We start from the raw sequence: 22,582 nt of genomic DNA, 5'->3' as shown, positions 1-22,582 counted from the left end.
AGCAAGGCTCGGTCCCCTGGTACTTTTAAAAATTATTTTCAAAGGAAGCTAACTTTACAGTCGGTATTTTAGGAATGTTGTATTGAAATGACAAAGAGTTTTGTTTTATTTTGTTCTAACCTTACCTACGCTTGCTATACAGTTATACAGTACATGTATGAACCTGTTTATAAATTTAGTTCAGAATACCAAACGAGGTAAAGATAAGGTCCTGATTTTATTTATTCACGAGTATTAGTAAAAAACTTAAAACCACGATCCTTCTTAGGGCCAAACAAGCATAATTCTGATTTAACTACTAAGTAGTGTTATTTAAGTTAAGTAATTTCAAATAATATGACGTACAGAAGAACTCCAATTATCCGGATAATTTGGGACATACCACATTCCGATGGTCAAAAGTTCAGATAATTGGATTTTTTATGAAATTTGTGGTATTTTATCAAAAATACTCAAATTGAAAGATTTACGCTTTCACCTCAATTTTGGAGTAGAGTGATAACTTATTTGTTGATGATTTTCCACGATAGCGTTAGTTAGACAATAATTATGTCTACAAGACCGCAGGAAACATGTCAGATTTTGTCACCATCTTAATAATAATATGATAATGATGTCCCCATAAACGAGAGAGACAATGATGATGTCTTTACAACCGCAGGAGATGTTTAGGATTTTGCAGCGATTTCTGATTTTTTTAATATCGATTCTTTGCTCCTTTGCCCCTATTATAACTGTTTGTTATGGTTTTTAAAATTCTATCCATTATAAGTAGTCCGGTAGCGAATTCGGATTATTTGGAGTTGTTTAGATAGCTGGAATTCTGCTATATTTAAGTTTTTCTATAGTACTAATATGGGTTTTGTAAGGATAAGAAAAGAAGTGTCATATATTGTAAAACGTATTCTGTAATTTCAAAAAACTAAATAAATCATTCTTGTAGTGTATATTTTGTGATCTTAACTAGACTGAATAGATTGTTTGGTCTATTCAATACTTGTTTAATAAGTTTTTCTTTATAGATGCTGGGATCAAATGTGCAGTTTACCATGCTGACTTGGGACAGAAACTTAGAAGGGAGGTTCACCAGCAGTTTGTCAAAGATATAGTTCCTGTTATTGTGGCTACAGTGGCTTTTGGAATGGGCATCGATAAACCAGGCGAGTACGCATTTCTTAATTACTGAGATAATCTTTACACAACTTAATTCTAATTACTTCAACATAGTTGATCTGAAATCATCATCGTCATCAATTGTGATTTAGAAGCTCAAGTTTACATTTATAACTGATGTGAAATATTTATTACGCGTTGCAGATGTTCGGACCATCATACACTACGGAGCCCCCAAGGAGCTGGAGGCCTACTACCAGGAGGTAGGCCGAGCTGGCAGAGACGGATTGCCTGCCACCTGCCACGTCTTCTACTCTCCCACTGACTACGCCACTAACAAGTAAGTTCTATTCCTAAACGACATGGTATATTAGGTGAGGTCAATACTTCAGTATGATAATATTTTTGTTGGGCATCACTCACCTTATTGAAGTCACGAGAACGTAGTCCTTGTCATGTCACAATCATACACAGTTCATTGCACATAAAAATATACAAAAATAAAAATAAAAATAAATCCAAATTTAAAATATCAGACAAAAGTTCTCAAACACCGACGTTTTGCCGCACCAAAATCAACGTGCGGCGTTTTCAAGGTTATTCCTCTTCTCACGGAATCGTTGTGAGCGCCTAACCACGACTGACGACCCCGGTGGTGGAGGAGGGGGAGGGGGGACTCTGTTATCAAGAACAGCTGATGGCATTATCTTCTTTTGTTTAGATTTTTCTATGCATCCTTTAATTTCTTTCTCTATTAGTGTATTGTAAACCGGGCTGATATCAATGGATGCGTTGGCTAATGAATCTTGATCTGAAGTAATAAACAAAGCCTCAATAATATTCCTTTTCTTCCAATTAGGCTCCTTGTATAATATACAGCTTTCCTCCCACTTTATACAATGCCCGGTGTCATGAACGTGTTCAGATATTTTTGAACCATAGGTTACACGTGTATACGTGTTATACGGGTTCATGAACACATGAAAAAAGTTGATACAAAAAATCACAAAAAATCTACATGGATTTGGGACGAACCTCTAAGTAACGAAGATTTTACACCAATCATTCATGATTTTACTGGACGTCCTGCCCTAAACCAAAATTTAGGCATAAGAGCTGGAGACAGCAGGTACAAGGTTTTCTCGTCTTTTTTTGACGATGAAGTAGTATCACTTATAACGAATGAGACTAACGCCTACGCAATCGAAAAAGGTGCTATCAATCAATCAATCAATCAATCAATCAAATATTCTTTATTCACAAAGTTTAGACAATATGTCTTGAATAGCGTCATTAAACTAACATAAACAAAAAATTATAAACTAAATAATTAAAATCATTCACAAAGGATTTATATAGTAAAACTAAAAATGAGTGCTATAACTTTAAAAAATCACAAAATCCTGATTACGGAGGTTACGTTAGAGTAAAACTAGGTAGTAACTGGAATTCAAATGGTCGTTTCGAGATTACAATTTAAAAATTCTTTGATGGAATAAAATGGGTTTCTTATCAACAAGTCTTTTAGTAGGCTTTTGAATCGGTTTGTATTATTTTCTTTTTTAAGTGAAATCGGTAATTTTTGAAGAAATTTTAAGCCTGCATATGAAGGTTTTTTGGTATAGAATTCTAAATTATGTCTAGGAAGGTTAATTTGAAAGCGTGTGTTATATTTACTTGCAGTGGATAATAAATGAAATTGTTTTGCATAAATTATTGTCTCATATATATACAAACTGTAAACTGTTAATACACCCAATTCAGGAAAGATATTTTTAACTGAATCTGTTCTTTTTAATTTCATGATCACTCTAATAGCTTTTTCTTGTTTTATAAGTATTTTATCCAAATTTGCCTTAGTTGTTGCTCCGTAAATGGCGATTCCATAGGATATGTGGGAATGAATTAGAGAATAATAGATTATCCTAAGAGTTTCCAAGTTGCAATCCTTGGACATCAGCCGCAAGGCATGAATGCCAGATGATAATTTATTTACTACATAGTTTATGTGATTATCCCAAGATAGATTTTCATCAATAACCAGTCCCAGAAACTTTGTTTGGTTTACCTGATCAATTTTGTCTGTTTTTATAAAAATATTAGGTTCAAATGCTGTTATTGATTGTTTAGTTGAAAAGGATATTAGATTTGATTTTGTTGTGCTGATAAGAAGATTTCTTTCATCCAAAAACTTTTTTATAGAGAGAAGACTCCTGTTTGAGGATTTTTCAATAGTTAAATTGGATTTTCCTGAAAACAAAACATTAGAGTCATCAGCAGGTATAGGTTTCCTCCCTCAAATGAAGTCAGAGTGTACATAGCACTATGTATTCTTATGGGACTTGTCGACAAGCCGACCATTCAAAGTTACTGGAGTCGATCACCAGTGATCCATACACCTATTTTCGGAAATGTAATGCCCCGTGATCGGTTCTTAGCCATAAGTAAATACTTGCATTTTTGTAACAACGACAATATCGACCGGACTGATCGTCTTCACAAAATAAGGCCCCTGTTTGATCTAGTGGAAAGTAAATTCCGCCGTAATTACATTCCTAACCAAGAAATTTCTATTGACGAGTCTCTTGTCAAGTGTCGCGGTAGACTGTTGTATATACAGTACAACCCAAAAAAACGAGCCCGGTTTGGGATCAAGTTCTATAAACTATGCGACTCAACAAATGCATATATTTGCAGTTTTGATATTTATGTTGGTAAGGACAAAATTGGAGACCTCCCGGCCAGCCAGAAAGTCGTACTACAAATGTGTGAACGATGTGACGTCCTACATAAAGGATACAACCTTTATATCGACAATTGGTATACATCACCGATACTAATCCACAAGCTCTTCAATCTTGGTACAAACACGTGTAGCACAGTTCAATGTGACCGTGCGAAAATGCCTATAGACTTGAGAAAATGTAAATTGGAAGTCGGCGAATCAAGTGCCAGATCATTCCAAAACATTTTGGTTATAAGGTGGCTTGACAGGAAGGACGTGTACATGATTACTACTATGCACAAATTGGACTACTGCGAAACTAATAAAAGGTGCTGGAAAACCGGAAATAGCAAAATAAAACCTCTAGCTATTCAGGCTTATAACAACAGTATGGGTGGGGTTGACCGCGGGGATCAAATATTGAGCCAAAATAACATATTGAGGAGGTATGCAAAATCATACAAGAAGATCGCTTTTTACATAATTGATATGTGTGTGCTGAATTCATTCATAGTGCACAAACTCCTCAACGGTAACCAGGCAAATCGATCATTTGCCACTTTCCGGCAAGCATTAGTCGAAGAAATTATAAATGAGTGTGCAGTTGCGTTGCCTGAAAGACATACGCCTCCAAACCCACCCCCTCAGCGCCTACAAGGAAGACACTTTCCTCAAAAGCTCCAACCATCTGAGAAAAAAGGTTCAAAGACTGCCAAACGATGCAAAGTGTGCTATATTCATGGTAACAGACGTGAAACCACTTATGAATGTGACACTTGTCATGTACCTTTGTGTATTGATCACTTCAAAGCTTATCATCCCTTCGAAACTACTAGTTTGAACAATGTTTCTTCGTGTTTTACCCTGAGATGTGGACATTTATAATTTCAAAGCATTCCACACATTTTGAAAATGATAGTTTGAACAGTTTGTATTCATTGTTTCATAATAATTGACCTACCCTAAAATGTAAAAATAAAACACATGATTTTAGTTTACTCTTTTATTTTCCTGAAATGAATGGAACTGAACTAAAATTTATTGGTATTTACAACAAAATTTCAATCAAACCATGCAATAAGTGTTATTTAGTAAGTGAGGGCTATAGTATGGTAACGTGAGGCATGGGTGACGCGACGCTGCAACCATGACAGCGCCGTGCCGTGCCGCACTCTGTGCCATACTGACGCCATCTCGCTTACAGCATTAGTCTCTATGTACTTCCAATTACCTTTTATACTGTGTGTATATTTTTTAACAATTCTGTGGGTATTTTTATTGAAAATTATGCAATGATTTATGTATCTAAACTTTGACAAACAAAAAGTTGATCTTCACAAAAATTGTGTATATATATATATATATATATATATATATATACATTTTGTTATTGTATACATCAATGAGGGCTACTTTAAATGTTACTAAGCAAATCAAAATACCACAGTACCCTAAAAAAAAAAAAAAAAAAATATGTATATATATACATATATGTAAATATATAAAAAATATTTAAATTTGTTCAGCAAAATATTACATTCCTTGAATGATTTGATAATTACGAAATACAGGCAGGTATGCACTTATTTTTTGAGAAGTATAAAAAATAGTATAATATTATCCTAAATACATATAAATATACATAAAAAATACAAAAATATGTACAAATATACATTTTATTATTATTTTCAGCTATAACATACTATAAAACATCATAAAAAAATAGTTTAATATTTTTTAATTTTTTTACTGTTTCAGTGATACTGGTATTTTTGGTAAATAAATACCAATGGGTTAACTTATGTAATTCTCGTACCTTAATAACTCGTAACTATGTAATAAACCTTTCTGGTTTTTGTTATAAAAAGGTACTTCTTATCATCTTTATATGGAGCATTTCGAGAACACCGTGAAAAGATGTTTCGTCTACTGCAACAGTATTTGGAGACAGACCAATGCCGTCGTCGCACACTGATAGAGTTCTTTGACAAGAAACAAGCCAATAACCTGCCTCAAAACAAGCGTTGTTGTGACAACTGCTCTTCGTAAGTATTGTTGTAAGGTTGCCAGTAAGCCTTTTTTAATACATTATTTTCCTCGGTAAACTCATGTTTCCTAACAGAAACTGTTGAATTTTGTAAGTGTCCGGACTATAACATACTAACTTTTAATCAAAACCAAGTCAAGGAATGTTTATTTTCATAATATATACCTCATAAAAACTCCCAGACCTAATGCATGTTTTTAATTGAATTTCTTACCATGTTTCTTTATGTCTTGAAAATGTCAACATGACAGAAAATTCAATTGACTGATTATTCTCAAATGATTATGACTATTCTCTAATTATAATAGTCTATATTTAATTCTTACCTATTTTTTTACAGGAATAAGATTTTAAAACCAAACAAACCAGAGCTGGACTTGAGAGAAGATGCAGTCAAACTACTGGGGGTAATCCGAGTGTTAGACGGTAGATTCGGGTTTGGTATCCCAATCAAGTTTTTGATGGGCAAAAAGCAAGACCGAATACCAAACAGTTACACACGTCATCCACTTTACGGCAGTGGGAAGGACGACAAAGAAGAATGGTGGAAAGCAATAGGTGGGAGTCTTTAAAGTTAGAGTGCTTGAATGGTTACTGGTTCTATAGACATAATTCACCAGATATTTACATTCACTTTGGTTAGAAGAAAAAAATAGTAGTATTTTTTATGTATGTTATATATTTATATATATTTTTATTATTACAGAAAAATATTTGTTGGTTTATTTTTTTACATTTGCTCAATACTCATGTAGTATCATCTTAATCCAGTAAGTAGCCAGTGGCGAAGCATTTTGTGATCTATGGATTTGCCAATGTAAAGAAAAATGTAAACTGTTGGAGAATCAGAATATAATTAAATAGGGGTGTGCGAAATGGTAAACAAATTTCTATTCGAAGCAACGATTTGATTCAAAAGATTTTCACTTCGAATTGATGCAACTCATTCCAAAGCAATACGGCATTTTTCTACTCATACTTGTCAATGGAGTCAAATAAAAAAATATAAAACAATTTTAACCATTTACAAGCAAAGTATTAATTTAATAAGAACGCCTTCGCAAAGGAAACGCAATAACAACACGCTCCTGTATTGCGGGTATTACATTGACTTTCTACAGGCATTTTTCGTATATCGATCCTGACTCCCTCATGAATCGAATCGTTTTTTTATCACCACTGAATCGAATCACAATTTGATGCATTGAATCAGATTGAATCAGAATTTTAATGCATTTTCAATGCATTGCTCGACATTGATTCTGTTGTAAATTTGAATCCTTTTGGCTGTATTTATAACATTCATTTTTATAAAATACGTCAGTAAATTTTGCATTAAGTCAGGCATTTTTACTATTTATATATTTTGAGGGATACCAGTCACCCTATTGTTTGGGGTGAGTCGGCCACCAGCATGACAGGGGTTACAAAGCTGCTGTTGCCTTCCTCTCCATAAAGCTTACCTGTAAATCCCTGCACTAGGGATAAGCTCGCATTTTTATTACAGTCTTATCGAATACAGTCATACCTTGTTTATGGGTAATCGTAAACCATGAAATCTTGAGCTTCTTATATTCTAGCCATATACAGGGTGGTAAAAAAGTCCCTGGACAGTTAAATATTTAAAAAAATAATGCAGATAGAGCTACAATACTTGGTACAAAGTTACAGGGCATTAAACTCTATTTTAAGAAATATTCAGTGATCCAATAACTCGTTAGGGGGATGGCCCACAAGGAGTCGGAAGAAATTCTTAAATGAAAGCATAGGTCAATATGCACATCAAATTAAAGGTCTGTTTTAGTAGAATACAAAGCCGCAAACCGCACTTCAAAAGGTTGATCCTGCGCAAAATGACAGTTGTTCAAAGATTCATTTAATTTACATTGTTATTATACGCTTACTCAGGGGGCACAGCCCTAGGAATCGGAAGAAAATTGTTAACGTAAGCATAGGTCGATATGCACATCAAATTAAAGGTCTTTACTAGTAGATTACGATGCCGTAAATTCAAGCTCAAAAGAATGCCTGAGTAAAAAATGGCAGTCGTTCAAAGATTCAAAATGGCGGATTCAAAAAATCTGCCATTTTGCGCTGTATCAACCTTTTGAAGTGTGGTTTGCGGCATTGTATTCTACTAAAAAATACCTTTAATTTGATGTGCATATTGACCTATGCTTTCATTTAAGATTTTCTTCCGACTCCTTGTGGGCCGTCCCCCTGAAGAGTTATTGGATCACTGAATATGTGTTAAAATAGAGTTTTATGCCCTGTAACTTTGTACCAAGTATTGTAGCTCTATCTGTGTTATTTTTTAAAATATTTAACTGTCTGGGGACTTTTTTACCACCCTGTATATATGAAAGGTTACCGAAAAATGGGGCAAGCCTTTCAGTCTGGTTGTTAATTGGATTAAAGTGAGATTGACTTGCTCAATTTTAAGGGCAACGAGCATGTGCTTGAGAAGATCTAGAAACAAATGGAGATCTGCTCAAGAATTTGGAGATGAAGCAGGTATTCAACATATTAGGGATGGTCAAGTCTCGAAATTTCGGGAAATTTTCGGGAAATTTTAAATCTCGTTACACGAGACGAGATTTCTTTTTGGCCGAGATTTTTATCGAAACGAGAATTAAAAAAAAAAAAAAAAAAAAAAAAATTAAAAACGCCTGCAGAAAGTCAATGCAATACCCGCAATACAGGAGCGTGTTGTAGTTGCGTTTCCTTTGCGAAGGCATTCTTATTTAATTAATTCTATAAATGTAAATATTACTTTAATTATTTTAATAATATTACTTTAATTAAATTTGAGAAGTTTAAGTGTAAGCAGTGTGAGGAATGTTTTATTACTATAAAAAGTCAAAACAAGTAACTATTTTATAAAAATTAATATTGCTTTTATTTTATGATTTATTTTATTTTAGGATAAGTTGAACTCTATCCTAACTGATATCACTATGTTTCCTAATCGTAGGCATTTTTAATAAGTTAGGCGTGATTAATAAAAAAATGTTATGCTGATGTTTTTTAATAAAAGATTGTAAATATTCTTGCCTATTATCATTATTTTTGTATTTAAACAGTCATCTAACAATGTTACAAAATCAGGTAAAAATTTTGAACGTGCATTTCCCGTTGTGTATGAGAAGGGAAATCCCGTCTCGATCTCGTCTCGAAATTTTATGAGAAATAAAAAATCTCGTCTCGTCTCGTCTCGAACTAAAAATTCAATCTCGTCCATCCCTAACATATATATTAAAAGAATTCAATTTTTTTGTAAAATTTGTATATCTAGATTTGTTTATCTTGTAATTTATTATTAATTGGAATAAAATATTGTTATTTAAAAAAAATAAATAAAAAGTTAAATCATGTGTTTCAGGTAGACTGCTTGTCAAAGAGGGCTTGCTACAAGAATCTGCTGTTTTTTCTAACACTGGTAATAAAGGTAAATGGAGATTCCCTATTTCCACCATTGGAATCACTGACTTGGGTGAAAAATATTTGCGAGTGTGAGTATTGAAATGGACATTGAAGCAAATTAGTTGACTAAAAGTAACATAGTGGTGTATCCATACAACGTTTGAAGACTTATAGTAGTTTAATGTACGAGGGTCATTTTATAAAATAAAACTGTTTTGTAATTGAGTAGAAGAAACTTTATTTAATGACAAAAATTTTATCAAAAACTAAAATATGAACATTTTTCACTTTACAATTTTGTTTGCCAACAGTGTTTTAAGGATTTGTTGAGATGTGACACCAGATTTTGGATCCCCTAATCAAATAACTCTGCCACCTGTTACCAGAGGATCATAAGATTAGTTTGTAACTAATTTTTAATATTTTCATAACTGTCCTCACTCAATTATATTCTGAATAATGTCACTTAATTTACCTTGTTTCATGCTCTTTAAACATTTTCTTTACAATATTATTATTGTTATTGAATTTTAATTACATCCAAACTCTTGGTCACCAACATTGTTATTGTGCTGTTTAGAGATGGCAAAGATGAATTAATCAAGCTGCATCCAACACCTGAGATCGTGAACATGGGTGGACGGAAGCTAAGATTGGCGTAAGTACAGTACTCTCACTTTGTCATATTAAGTACAAGTATTAGGGAGCAGAAAGATGTTAGGCACTGCTACATGGGTTAAATTTTACACTCAACTCCCGTAATTGGATGAAAAGTTCCAGGAAAAATTTAAGCGAAATCAAATGCAGAGGGACGGCCTTAATTAGCAACACAAGTCGATGTTTTTAACCCTTCCCGGACGGGCGAAATCGTGACATAGAACGGGAAAAAATTACAGGAAAAAATAAAAATTAATATTCTTTATTTGTGTTTTGTTTTACAAGTATACATAAAATAAACACAATGGAACACTTCACACAAGAACACTGAAGAGAAGGTTGTCATATCCGCTTCCCGACCGGACCATCGAAAACCTTAAGCAGATATATCCGCCACCCGTCCTTTATCACCAAAGACTTAGGCGGATATAACCGTCACCCGTCCGGGAAGGGTTAAAACTGCAGGGTCTTTTTCTTGGAAGGAAGGGCAGTAGGATGTAAACAAACCATAAATCACTGTCTTCAACCAGGCCCTGGTGCTCAAGGGAAAACGTGTCTTTTTTTTAGTAAAATGTTAATAGTATAAGATGAAATAAATAAAATTGCCAAATTTGATCAAAATATATCCATAAACAAGCAAACTATAACAGTTTTCTATTTCTCCATAAGAATAACATGACAATTTTAAAGTGTACATTTTTATAGAATTTTTTCTGTAGCCTTTGATTGTACAACAATGCTTCTAATGTACAAAATTGTTTATCTTTTTGTTTTTAATCTCTACACGATGGCTGTGCTGTAATGACAATTGTGTATTTGCATGTTTTAAGGTTACAAATTTGAAAAAAATCTATTTTTAAAAACTGAACTTTAACGAATAATGTTTTTGGCCTCTAGGAACATCAAAATGAAAAAGTAAATTGGTCTTGGTCTAGGTCTTTCCGTGCCACCTATGATGATAGCTTCTTCCCCATAAGGAAATTTGCTAAAACTTCTAAAAAATCTAAGGTTATAGTCCCGGCCGGCGATAGACTATGACCCTCTAACCAACATTGTGTGTGATCAGTGAGATTAAGTTGAATGATTGCAGGGCTGCCAAAGCTGCCAAGGAGCGTCTGTCGGTGGTTCGGCAGAGATCTCCTGTAAGGTCCTCCCCAGCTGTTGGTGGAGACCTAACATCAGTGTCTGAGCTTACACAGACCAATAGTAGCCCAGACCTCACAGTGTCACAAGATGAAATCAATCTACAGGTTTGTGTCTTAAGGTCAACCTTGTGTTACCAAGTATCTGTAATAATATATTTAACACGAGAGGACCTGCGAGCAAACTATGCGGTTGGATAGGGCCCAAAACTTGTTTGCATGCTAAAATAAATCCAGATCAATGCCTATTTACCTTTTCAAGATTATGTTTGTTTACAAAAATAGTTATTAGGTGAGTAGAATTAGTAATTTACAAAAAAATGTTGATTTTAGATCTACACTACACAGACTGATTTAAACGCCGCAATCAGGTCACAGTTGTCAAAAATATTCTCTTTAAAATACATGTTCATAAACTGTCTAGTCCTTTGTTTACAATCTGACTGTAGTTAAACATTAAACAGAAGGAACACCTGTTACATTACAGTTCAAATTTTAATCATTATAAGAAATATTGTCAGGCCAGCATTGATGGATCTTTTAAAATGGACTCTGGAAATAAATTAAACGTGAGGGGAGCAAAGCCCTAAAGAAAATTACCTTTTTAATTACAATTGGCAGGTGCGCTAGATCATAAAATGAGCTTTAAAGTTTAAAATGACACCTGAGACGTAAAAATCGGTTAAGTAGGACGTCTGGAAAAAATATGTTAAAAAGAGAATATAGATTTTTAAGTTGTGCAAACTAGTATTTATTTCTAAAGTAGAAATTAGCCTATACGTTAATAATAAAAATATTTTTTCTAGAATAAAATATATAATGAGCTGTTGAGGCTGCGAACTAGTCTGGCATCAGAGATGGATGTCATGCCTTACATGGTCGCCAACAACAAAACTCTACTGGAGTTGGCAACACAGCGACCCGAGGATAAGGAACAGTTGGAGAAAAGTAAGATTTGAGTTTAGTAGCTTGGTACAGAATTAAAAAAAAAAATGGATGAACACAAAACTTATCTTATGATTACCTTTTGTTATATGTCATCCGCGGACTTAAAACAAACTACAACCAGATTAGCACCAGGCACAGCCTAAGTAGCTTAACATTATATTCTACCTCATTTTACAAGTAAAAATTGTGATATTTCGGGTATTTGTTATTCAATCTCTTTGAACTTTGTGTTGGTTTATAAAAACTGTAAATGCTCAATAAAAGTATTCTTGATTTTTTCCCATTAAATTTGCCATATTTTATTTTAGTTAAAAATGGTAGCCATTTTAAAATTTTCAATTGGACCATGTTAATTATTTTTTCTAACTTGGGTCTCTCTTACCTTAACATACATAACATACATAAAAGATCGTTTGGACCTCAGAAACCCTTAGTTTTTACAAGACAGCGTTGCATTGACCAAGTAAGGGTGTATTTGGCCTTTTTTACATCCCACATAATTATGGAAATTAAAGGGGTTGTATTTTATCAGGATAATTCTAAAACCGATACCATCTTTTTTTTTACTTTGAAATTTTTTAATACCCATTCTTAATATTTCAATTTTATGTTACAGTTGAAGGCTTCACAAAAATCAAGATAGAAAAGTTTGGTGATGCTTTTATTGACAAAATGAAAGAACTTCTATCACTGCATAAAGAAAACAAACTGTAAGTGATAGTTAATTTTGTTGTCTTATTATGGTTGTGGAACCAGGCCAGTGAACCCATTAGGTATATCTAAGTAAAATGTGTATACAGATGAAATATAAACATAAATGTGTAAATTCCATATACAAAAGAAAGATATTGATAAAGAGAATAAATAAGCAAATCTTTGTAGAAATTGAAACAATAAATTACAAACATTTACTAACTTATAACACACATTATACTTACATAACATGTGAACATAACTTTTATTCAATGAGTAGAAAATTAATTCAGTAGCACACAAATTATATTTACCTCAAGTTGATTAATTATTGATTGAAATTCTACAGTGTAATCAAAGACATAACATCATGCATGAAAAATTCTGAAAAAAATTCTGCAATATTCAAATGAACTAAGCGGCTACAAGCTGTGATACACAATGAAAACTGTTAAGTTATGTTTATTTTTTTAATTTTATAAATAATTTGTGGCATTGAGTGGTTAAGCATTCCCTTAATTTGTTTTGTTGTTTGTTTGGAATGGATTGGAGCTTTCCACACTAACACTTTATTTCTTTGAGCATAATCTTTGCCATACAAAAAACACCCATTGTAAGGTTACATTATTAGTCCTTGAGACTTATTTTTTTAATGTGCATTTGTTACATATTAGTTTTTGTTGAAATTTTTGCTTTTGCAGCATTCCGCCAGAAGTAAAAGATGAGACTGAAGTAACACACAACGGGGAAAATGAGGAAGTTGATTTACATGAAAATAAGCAAAAAGACAAAGAAGATGAAAGTGCAAAACAAGATGATCTTTGGGGAGATGAGTACGACGACGACTGCTTAGCAAACATTGATCTCGGTGAAGCAGGCCCAGCTCATGTCAACCTAGAAGGTCAGGCCGTCTCTGTTTATAACTCCAACTCCAATCAAGACCTTTGGGGGGAGGATGAGTGGGACGTGGGTGAACTGGAACAAAGCCTCAGTAAAATTGAATCTGAAAGAAAAAGTTCGCCTTGGTCATCCCAGAAAGCCAAGTCAAACAAAAAGAAAACAATAGTGTATGAGAGTGATAGTGACGATAGTTCTAGTAGTGCAACAACCGGACTCAAGCGGAAAGTCAGTCCTCAGACAGCACAGGCTGAGAAAAGTAAAGTGCGGAAAAAAAGATTAAAACAATTACTAACCTGAAATGTTCTTGTTAAGGGACACTGATGTTACTTTTGTTGTTAAGGTCTGTAAATACTAGTGATGGTCGAGCTAGAACCGGCGCCTGATTGGATCCAAAAAAATCTGGATCTTGTGCTGGATCCGGTTTTGATGGATCCAATTGTTTTTACTAACACAAGCCTTCTGTATCCATGTACAAGACTATCTGTGTCCGTCTACAAGAAGACTTTCTGTGTCTGTGTACAAGAAAACTATCTGTGTCTATGTACAAGAAGACTCCTCTAAATCTAAAATAAGGCAACTTTAAATCAGCAGCAAGTTTTATTACATCCAAACTACTTAATGGTTTTTCTGGAAGTCTTTCAATTATTTCCTATGAATACATTTTTTTACTTTTACTACCAGATCCAAGGTCTCAAATAGAGCCGATTACCACTTTTATTTTTCATCTTGCAGGCACATTTAGGATTTTTTTCTTTTTCCCAACAGGGTTTTTCTTTGTTATTTGTTTTTAATTTTTGAAGTCTGTCCTTTTCCCCCACCAAATTTTGCTTTAGTTTTCATTATGATAGTAACTGCCCAGGCGGCAGCTCTCACCAATACTAGAGTCTGAAGCTTTTACCCTTTCCCAAGCTAATAAGCTGTCAGCCACTGATCTAATTTTACTATCCTTCGATCTTGAGTATTCTATATCGTGGTTTTTGCATGCAGCATCCAATTTATTTATGCCTGGATTACCCCTTGCTTATCTCTTACTTAAATTCGTTCCAGGTCCACAGTACTGATAGCTGGGTATGTGAAGTTCTACAGGTAAAATACCCTGTGTCTATGTAAGAAGATTAGTTGTGTCCATACAGGGTGAATAAAAAGTAAAGACTCCCCCATCTAATATTTTTCTAAGTTAGAACATATTTAGGACACAGATAGTCTTCTTGTAGACAGACATAGGGTATTTTACCTGTAGAACTTCACACACCCGGCTATCAGTACTGTGGACATGGAACAAATTTAAGGAAGACATTAGCAAGAGGTGGTCCAGGCATAAATAAATTGGATCCTGCATGCAAAAACCACGATATAGCATACTCAAGATCGAACTATAGTAAAATATACACAGATACCCTTTTGGTGGTCGTGCAAACTTATCACAAAGTTTCATTTTATGATTTTGAAAATATTTAGTGTCCATTTGTGCAACTAGTGAGAAAAGTGAGCAATTGACTCACTCGAGAGAAATCCTTACTCACGAGCCGTAGGCGAGTGAGGAATGGTTTCTCGAGTGAGGCAATTGTACTTTGAACTCGAGTTGCACATTATACTTTTCCTACAGTTACCATAAAACAAATAAATTGGTGAAGAAACATAACCTATTTTTACACAGAAGTGAACTTTTAATATAACATTTAATGTGAAGTGACAAATACAACAGTACAATAGCTGACCAGCTGATTTACAGCCAGTGCTGCCAACGTATTTCGCGAGCATACGACGTTGCCTGCATGTTACGCGCTCACTATTTCGTGCCTTCACGTTGCAAATCTGGAGTGAGACAAAGTAATAAGAGTGAGACAATGTTAACATTGTCTCACTGATGAGCGAATTGGCCACTTAGCTTTTCACCTCACTGGGATTTTATCAGTTGGAAGACCATGCGATAAGCAATAATAGCATTTTGCAGGTTGAGGCCGAAAATCACTATGTCTTTCAGGGGATCGATCACCAGCGCTATAGGTTCACATAATAGTTCACATAATTTAGGCGGTTTACGGGGAAGTTCCCCCACTACTTTTTTGCTTAATATATATGTTGCAGCTGATAAACAATTTGACAATTCAGCTGTTGAGCTTTGTTGTAAAGGTAGGATCAAAAAGAGGGGATAGATTTCTTCCCATAAAACCACCTAATTTTATGAATATAGTATAGTTAAGTCATTCATTGTTAAAGCATAACCAGCATTAATAAGTTTCAATCACTGTTTAGTAATAACTCAACACATAACCTCAAAATTCAATACAAACAAAATATCTTCTTATTTGGTAACTCTTAACTTGGCTCGCTACTAGTTTTTTTCTTGTAAAGTTGTACTTCATTCAAGTTTATTTTACAGTGTGGCAAATGATAGCATTTGAACCCCTAGCTAACAGGGTGTGTAAGCTCAAAAACATCTCTCATACCAATTCTATTTTACAAGTGTACCGTACATTGTTCAAAAAAGGTATGAAAATAATAACACACTAGTAGCAAATATTTCATATATTTATTCCAATATTCCAGCAGTACATACAATATAACAACTAATACAATAATCATCAACAAAATATCGGAACTAATATATTACAAGTGTTCGCAACTTCTGTAAGATAAACATTCGTTTCATACTGACTGCACCTGACATCACATAACATGGTGAATGTTTTGTGTATAAGAATTACAGTAATCATAAAATTTCACTTCTGTTAACTCAGAATTGAGCGGATTTCCTTGTGCATGTGGCATAGAAAGTCCACATATGAGGCTGTTCCATCCATGCCTCTATCCTCGACCAGGAAATGTTTCATTACCATTTCCATCTTGTCCCTCTGTCTCACCAAAGTGAGCTGAAACATTTGAATAAAATTAAGAATAATATTCTTAAAACATGTACATTAAATAAAACACATACAATACATTAGGTTTATAAATGTAAACTAAAAACGTGAACTGAAATCTATAAATATGCAATTTTAGATCAATTATTTCAAATTAACCTGTTATACCCAATCTTTAGCAAATCAACTGCAAAACAAATGTTCAGGGGCAATATAAGTATAATTTATTAATTTATAACCTATCCTTAACAACTGGTTGTGCACTGTGCAGTTAACATCTTACAAGGTTATTTCTTATTGTTCCCATTTAGTATTTTACACATAATGGTCTAGGTTATTGACTTTGAATTAGACATGAAGGTCAGTATATCGAGGGTGTACTGTAGCATTGACTCACCCTCATAAAGCGATGCCTCTCGCAGCGTACGATGGCTATGAGCTCCTGTATCCTCTGTGACAGTGGGTTATCCAGCTCAGGCAGTTTGGTGTCATCAGTGTTGACTTGCGCTACAGTCGGGACTCCAAACACAGCTTGTACCCAGTCTGGGGCCAGCGTTAGGCCCAGCCACAGGAACATGTGGATACCATTGTCTACAGCCACAGAAACAGAGCAATCATACAGTACATGATTGCTATTTCAGTAATTTCATAACAAGAGTAGAAAGTGAGACATTACATATTTGGGACCATATGTTTAAAGGGTGAGATTTATCGAGCACCATGTTCACTCGTGTTTTGAACATTACTTTTCGCTACACTACGAAAAATAATTATTTCCCTAATTAAAACAGACATTTGATATTTCTTCATTAAAGTTAGTAACGTTGCAAAACTCATAGCATTTTTTAGGTTAAGCGTTCAATTTATAGTTAACATTTACATCACACATTGTCATTCCAGTAAATGATGCTGGAGTTTCTGTCACCGTGTCAGGGTCGCACTGGAGTCTTTTGTATTATAATAAAGCAGCTAATACTTTTTATTACATCGATTCTATAAATCAACAGAATGTAGATCCAGCCAGGTTGATATTTACTAAACTATCACAAAGTTTGAGCCTAAACAATCCTATGTTTAAAGTGTTAGACTCTCCCCAGCAAAAGAACTCTTATGACTGTGGAATTTATATGCTCCTGATGGTAGATTGGATTATTACTTCTGTTCTTCTGGATAACAACTTTAAAGAAGACACAATGCCCAACATAGTCACTAAGGATGTAATACACAAAAGATCAGTACTGTCATACTTATGGCTAAGCTCTGATACAAATGATCCAGATTCAGCGCTCATAAAGGAACTAATGTTCAAGAACTACAATGAAGATAGTAGATGTAATGGACACCTATATGGCAAAAAAGAGGAAAGAATTAAAGAGAAAATAAATCTGAACTCCTGGCAAGCTGTTTCCAGAAAACAAAGATGTTGCAAGCCAAAACGAAAAACAAGAGATAGTTCTATCACTTTATCCAATAGATATGGAATTCTCGAAGGCAAATCAGAAACAGATATAGCTAAAACAAACCACCCGGATAAAGGCTTGAATAAACTAACAGGAAAAAATTCAAATAATACAAAGGAGACTGTTCTTAAGCAACAAATTCCACATCGACAAAAGAAGATCCATCAAAAATGTTCCAAAAAAAATATATTTAAAGTTACAGCGTCTGAGAAACCTACCATTGAGCAAAAGAAAACTATTCCAGTGGATCCAGCAAACTTAAAAGATAAAAATAAAAGTAAACTTACAAACAAACAGTCAACCAAAAAGCCCACGCTGTATGTAACAGGTGACAGCCACGCTAGAGACTTTGTATAGCTCCACTGTTTCCACAACATAACGTCACATCAACTTATTATCCTGGAGCATCTTTTGATTATGTATTAACCCAATTAGAGAGACTCATAAACAAGTTTGATAAAAATGACCGAATAATACTTATAGGCGGAACTAATAAAACAGACTCTCAACATCAACATAATCTAATATATAAAATTCTCGTGTCACAGTGTTTGTCTGCAAACTCCTCCGGAACGACTTCACCGATCGTTATGAAATTTGGTGTGTAAATTCTGTAGGTATGCGAATCGGACGTAAACTATTTCCCGTTTCGAAATTCTTAAAAGGGCTCCGCCCCAGTGGCTCTGGAGTTTCCCATGTTAACCTTATGAGAAATGGAATTAATGAATCTTAACAGCTGTTTCAATTAAACAAGTTGGTTCTGTTCTATGATGTTCAATAGCATTAAAGTTACAAGGATTACCAACAGGGTGCAGCACTATTATTTCTTTTACATTTATGACAACAGCTAATTTGCAACCAAAAGGTGAGTGAGCGTAGCGAACGAACTTCAACCTGGAGGCGAGTGAGCGTAGCGAACGAGCTAACCTGAAGGCAAGTGAGCGCAGCGAACGAGCTCCAACCTAAAGGTGAGTGAGCGTAGCGAACAAGCTCCAACCCAAAGGTGAGTGACCGTAGCGTACGAACTTCAACCAGGACGTGATTGAGCGATGCGAACGAGATCATCTTGAAAATTAAACGTAACGGTACTTTCTTTCCATCGGTCTGTCTTAGGGGAAACCTATAACTTAGGCGATACGAAGTTCGCCGGGTCAGCTAGTATTCTTATAAAACTATATAAGATGATAAAAGCATTCAAGGCTGAGATTGTATTGACTGAACTGCCATATTTATATCATCAACCGTACGATGGCAGAAAGTTCTTTGAAATAGAAAAATGCAACTCAGAACTATTAGCGCTATCAATACACAGTAATGCTAAATTTCTCATTTTCAACCACCTACTAAATGAGAAGTATCATTATACAAAAAATGGACTACATCTAAACCTGAAAGGGAAAACTACAGTCTGCAACTCCATATTCTCTTGGCTAAGTAAAGGTACAAGAACAGAAAATGAAAGTCAAGCTACAATTCAAAACTTAGTTAAAACTATATATACTTCACCTACGCAAGATGCCTCAAAGACCAAATGCAATCCACACAACATCCACGTTATTGAAGCAGACATGGCAGCTATGATAAACAAATACTGCAAGGATACATCAACGGCTTTTGCACACTGCATATCAGCTGACACTGATGATGTAAAAAATATGTCAAAGGGTGTTGCACTGGTATTTAAGAGCCACTTTGGAAAGCCATCACCATCAGACAGAATACACTCGTGCTTGGCTTACCAAAGAAGACAAGGGGAATCTGGGGTATATAGTCTAATCACAAAGAGCCAGTTTTTCAGAAAACCATCACAAGCTACCTATGATCGAGCATTTCATGCACTGACCCAGGATTTCAAGAAGAGGGGTCTCAAGCACCTCATATGTTCCCCTATGGGTTGCATAAGAGACCAAATAAAATTGGAGCATTTTGCTGAAAATATAATTAAATTCCAAGAATCAACTGGTGCCTGCATTGACATAGTACTACTACAAGAGGAGAATCCAACGAGAAATCTCTGGAGAGGCCAGCCCTACAGTCAATTTTTACAAAAATTAAAACTTTTAACTACAAAGCACACGTCAGGAAACTCTATGATGCTACTTCCAACCAACATCAGATGGATGACGACTCATTAGACAAACCACAGCACGAGACTTCCCAGCCGACCCTCCACAACATCATGTGTGTGTCAAGTGAAGTGCAGGCTGTTATGCCCAGTCCAAGTGCAAGTCCCTCCCCACACCTTTCTCCTGGCCCACATTCCTATGTGGAAGCAGTGATACAGGGCAGTGCTAATGTCAGTGTAGTCAGTAATGTTAGTCAAGTTTACAATGGAGGTTCTGGTGATGGTGTTGCTTCATCAAATATTCCTTTTTTAGAAATTTGCCCAGAAAAAAAAAACAGAAACTGCAGATATAGCAAACAATTTGATTAACCAGCAAACACTATTAACAAAAGTAACATTGCCTCAAAAATACAACTGTTATAAGAAATTAGATGCAATTCTACATTGGAACCTCCAAGGAGTAAATAAAAAAGTTGAAGAACTAGAATTGTTTATTTTAAATTTAAAAGATTGTAATGTTAAAATTATATGTATGAATGAGCACTGTGTAAAAAAAGATAGTAGCTACTTGCTTAACAGAATGTTAAACTTTAGCTTGGCAGATGGTTATTTTAGGGAAAAATCGGAGGGAGGTTCTTGTATATTAGTCCATGACTCTTTGACTTATGTTGTAAGAAATGATTTAAAGATATTTAATGATGAATATGTATTTGAAGGATCATTTATTCAGATTAATTCACTAGCATTAATAATAGTATCAATTTATAGAATACCTGGCAATAAAGTTACAAAGGAATTTCTAAGGAAGCTTAATAACTTGTTTAAACTACTATCAAAAGAAAAGAAATGTTTTAAAATTTTAATTGCTTCAGATATCAATATAAATTTATTGGTTAGGGATACAAATTCAGACCGATTTCAGAATATTGCTAGTAGATATGGTTATAATATACATTGTTTTGAAGCTACCAGAACAACAGTTAATACTACTTCCTGTATTGACAACTTTATATCAAGTCAGAATTATAATGGCTCTCTACTGTATAATATTAAGCACTGTCTTTCAGATCACAATGCTTTGGTTTTATCATTACCTGAGACTAAACAGTGTACTCCTAGCATTCCTAGAAGATTTTTTACTGATAGTGGTTGTGAGCAATTTTTATTTCTACTTAATAATAGGCTGCAAAACTTTTTTATTTTTGATTCATGTAATAGTAGCTATAACTGGTTCTTAAATGTATTTATTACTACCATGTATGAATGTTTTCCACTTAAAATATCAAGAAAAACCAAGAAAAACTCAAAATCAACTTGGGTTTCTAATGAAATAAAATTATTAGCTGACAAGAAAAAAGAATTGTATCAATTAGCTAAGCAAACAAATAATGTATAATGTAAATTAGACTATAAAAATTGTAAAAAAGATCTTAGAAATGCGATTCATAAAAGTAAACAGGTAGCTAATAATAAATTTATTCTAGACTCAAATAATAAAATGAAAGCTACCTGGACCATAGTCAGAGAGGAAATAGGACAAACTAGAGAAATGCCTACAGAAGAAATTCAATTAGAGATGGACGGCAATCTGATTAAAGATCCACAAAGCGTAGCTACCTGTTTTAATCATCATTATGTCAACACAGTTAATTATCTCAAAATCCCTAAAGTTCCGGTGACAGACACTAATGTAGCTTGTAATACATCTCTTAAAACATTAACTGAATTCAAACCCACAGACACATTAGAAATCATTAAAATAATACGAGGTCTAAACAATTCCCTTGCTGTTGGATGGGATGAAATCCCAATCAAACTCATTAAATTGTCAGAACACATCATAGCTCCAGTTTTAAGCAAAATAGTTAATCAAAGTTTTTTAAATGAAGAATTTCCCGATAAGCTCAAATTTTCAGAAGTGAAACCTATTTTCAAAAAGGGATCAAAAACAAATATACAAAATTATAGGCCTATTTCTCTACTTAGTAATCTTTCTAAAATATCTGAAAAATTGATTCACCATCGCATAACTGATTTTTTAGAAAATAATAATTTACTGTCGCCATCTCAATTTGGCTTTAGAAGAAATCATTCAACAACCTTGGCACTCACTAAATTTATCAACTCAGTTTCGGAGGCTCTGGATGGATCACAGAGTGTTGCGGGGGTTTTCTGTGATCTGTCCAGGGCTTTTGATTGTGTTGACCATCAACTTTTAATCTACAAACTAAAAAACATTGGTATAAGAGAAAAGGTCTTAGGTCTCCTCTCAAACTACTTACTAAATAGAAAACAGCGCACAGTAGTTTACAAACAAAATAAACGGTTTCCGTCTAGATGGGATAGGGTCCATTATGGTGTACCTCAAGGTTCTATTCTGGGACCATTGCTATTTCTGATTTTCATTAATGACCTTGATTCAAATATAAGTGGTAGTTTATTTTTGTATGCTGATGATACTAATGTCATGGTAAAAAAACAATGATTTTCAGCAATTAGAAAAATCAATTAAAACAACTGTGGATGAACTAAAAAAATGGTTTTT

At 34.2% G+C, this 22,582-nt stretch overlaps 2 protein-coding genes across 6 annotated transcripts in view; one reads left to right on the top strand and one right to left on the bottom strand.

Moving 5' to 3' along the window:
• Positions 1–15,105, top strand: part of LOC128988866 (bifunctional 3'-5' exonuclease/ATP-dependent helicase WRN-like) — a 33,367-nt gene extending 18,262 nt beyond the window's left edge. For all 3 annotated transcript variants that reach the window (XM_054410598.1, XM_054410608.1, XM_054410589.1), the window contains 10 exons: positions 1,023–1,160; positions 1,318–1,453; positions 5,707–5,883; positions 6,226–6,443; positions 9,268–9,397; positions 9,889–9,966; positions 11,056–11,215; positions 11,914–12,055; positions 12,672–12,765; positions 13,450–15,105. In XM_054410598.1, the coding sequence (XP_054266573.1) occupies positions 1,023–1,160; positions 1,318–1,453; positions 5,707–5,883; positions 6,226–6,443; positions 9,268–9,397; positions 9,889–9,966; positions 11,056–11,215; positions 11,914–12,055; positions 12,672–12,765; positions 13,450–13,945 (1,769 nt within the window). In that variant the 3' untranslated portion in view covers positions 13,946–15,105. The remainder of the gene's footprint in view (positions 1–1,022; positions 1,161–1,317; positions 1,454–5,706; positions 5,884–6,225; positions 6,444–9,267; positions 9,398–9,888; positions 9,967–11,055; positions 11,216–11,913; positions 12,056–12,671; positions 12,766–13,449) is intronic.
• Positions 15,106–16,162: 1,057 nt separating this feature from the next.
• Positions 16,163–22,582, bottom strand: part of LOC128988849 (protein transport protein Sec24C) — a 35,163-nt gene continuing 28,743 nt past the window's right edge. For all 3 annotated transcript variants that reach the window (XM_054410569.1, XM_054410577.1, XM_054410560.1), the window contains exons 18-19: positions 16,910–17,103; positions 16,163–16,521 (exon numbers count right to left, since the gene is read on the bottom strand). In XM_054410569.1, the coding sequence (XP_054266544.1) occupies positions 16,381–16,521; positions 16,910–17,103 (335 nt within the window). In that variant the 3' untranslated portion in view covers positions 16,163–16,380. The remainder of the gene's footprint in view (positions 16,522–16,909; positions 17,104–22,582) is intronic.

Source organism: Macrosteles quadrilineatus, unplaced genomic scaffold (assembly GCF_028750875.1).
Source record: "Macrosteles quadrilineatus isolate MER2022 unplaced genomic scaffold, UCM_ALF_1.0 Scaffold_1__1_contigs__length_201487025, whole genome shotgun sequence".
Classification (NCBI taxonomy): Eukaryota; Metazoa; Arthropoda; class Insecta; order Hemiptera; family Cicadellidae; genus Macrosteles; species Macrosteles quadrilineatus.
Note: the sequence above shows the minus strand (reverse complement) of the source record. Positions and strands in the feature narration are given on the sequence as shown.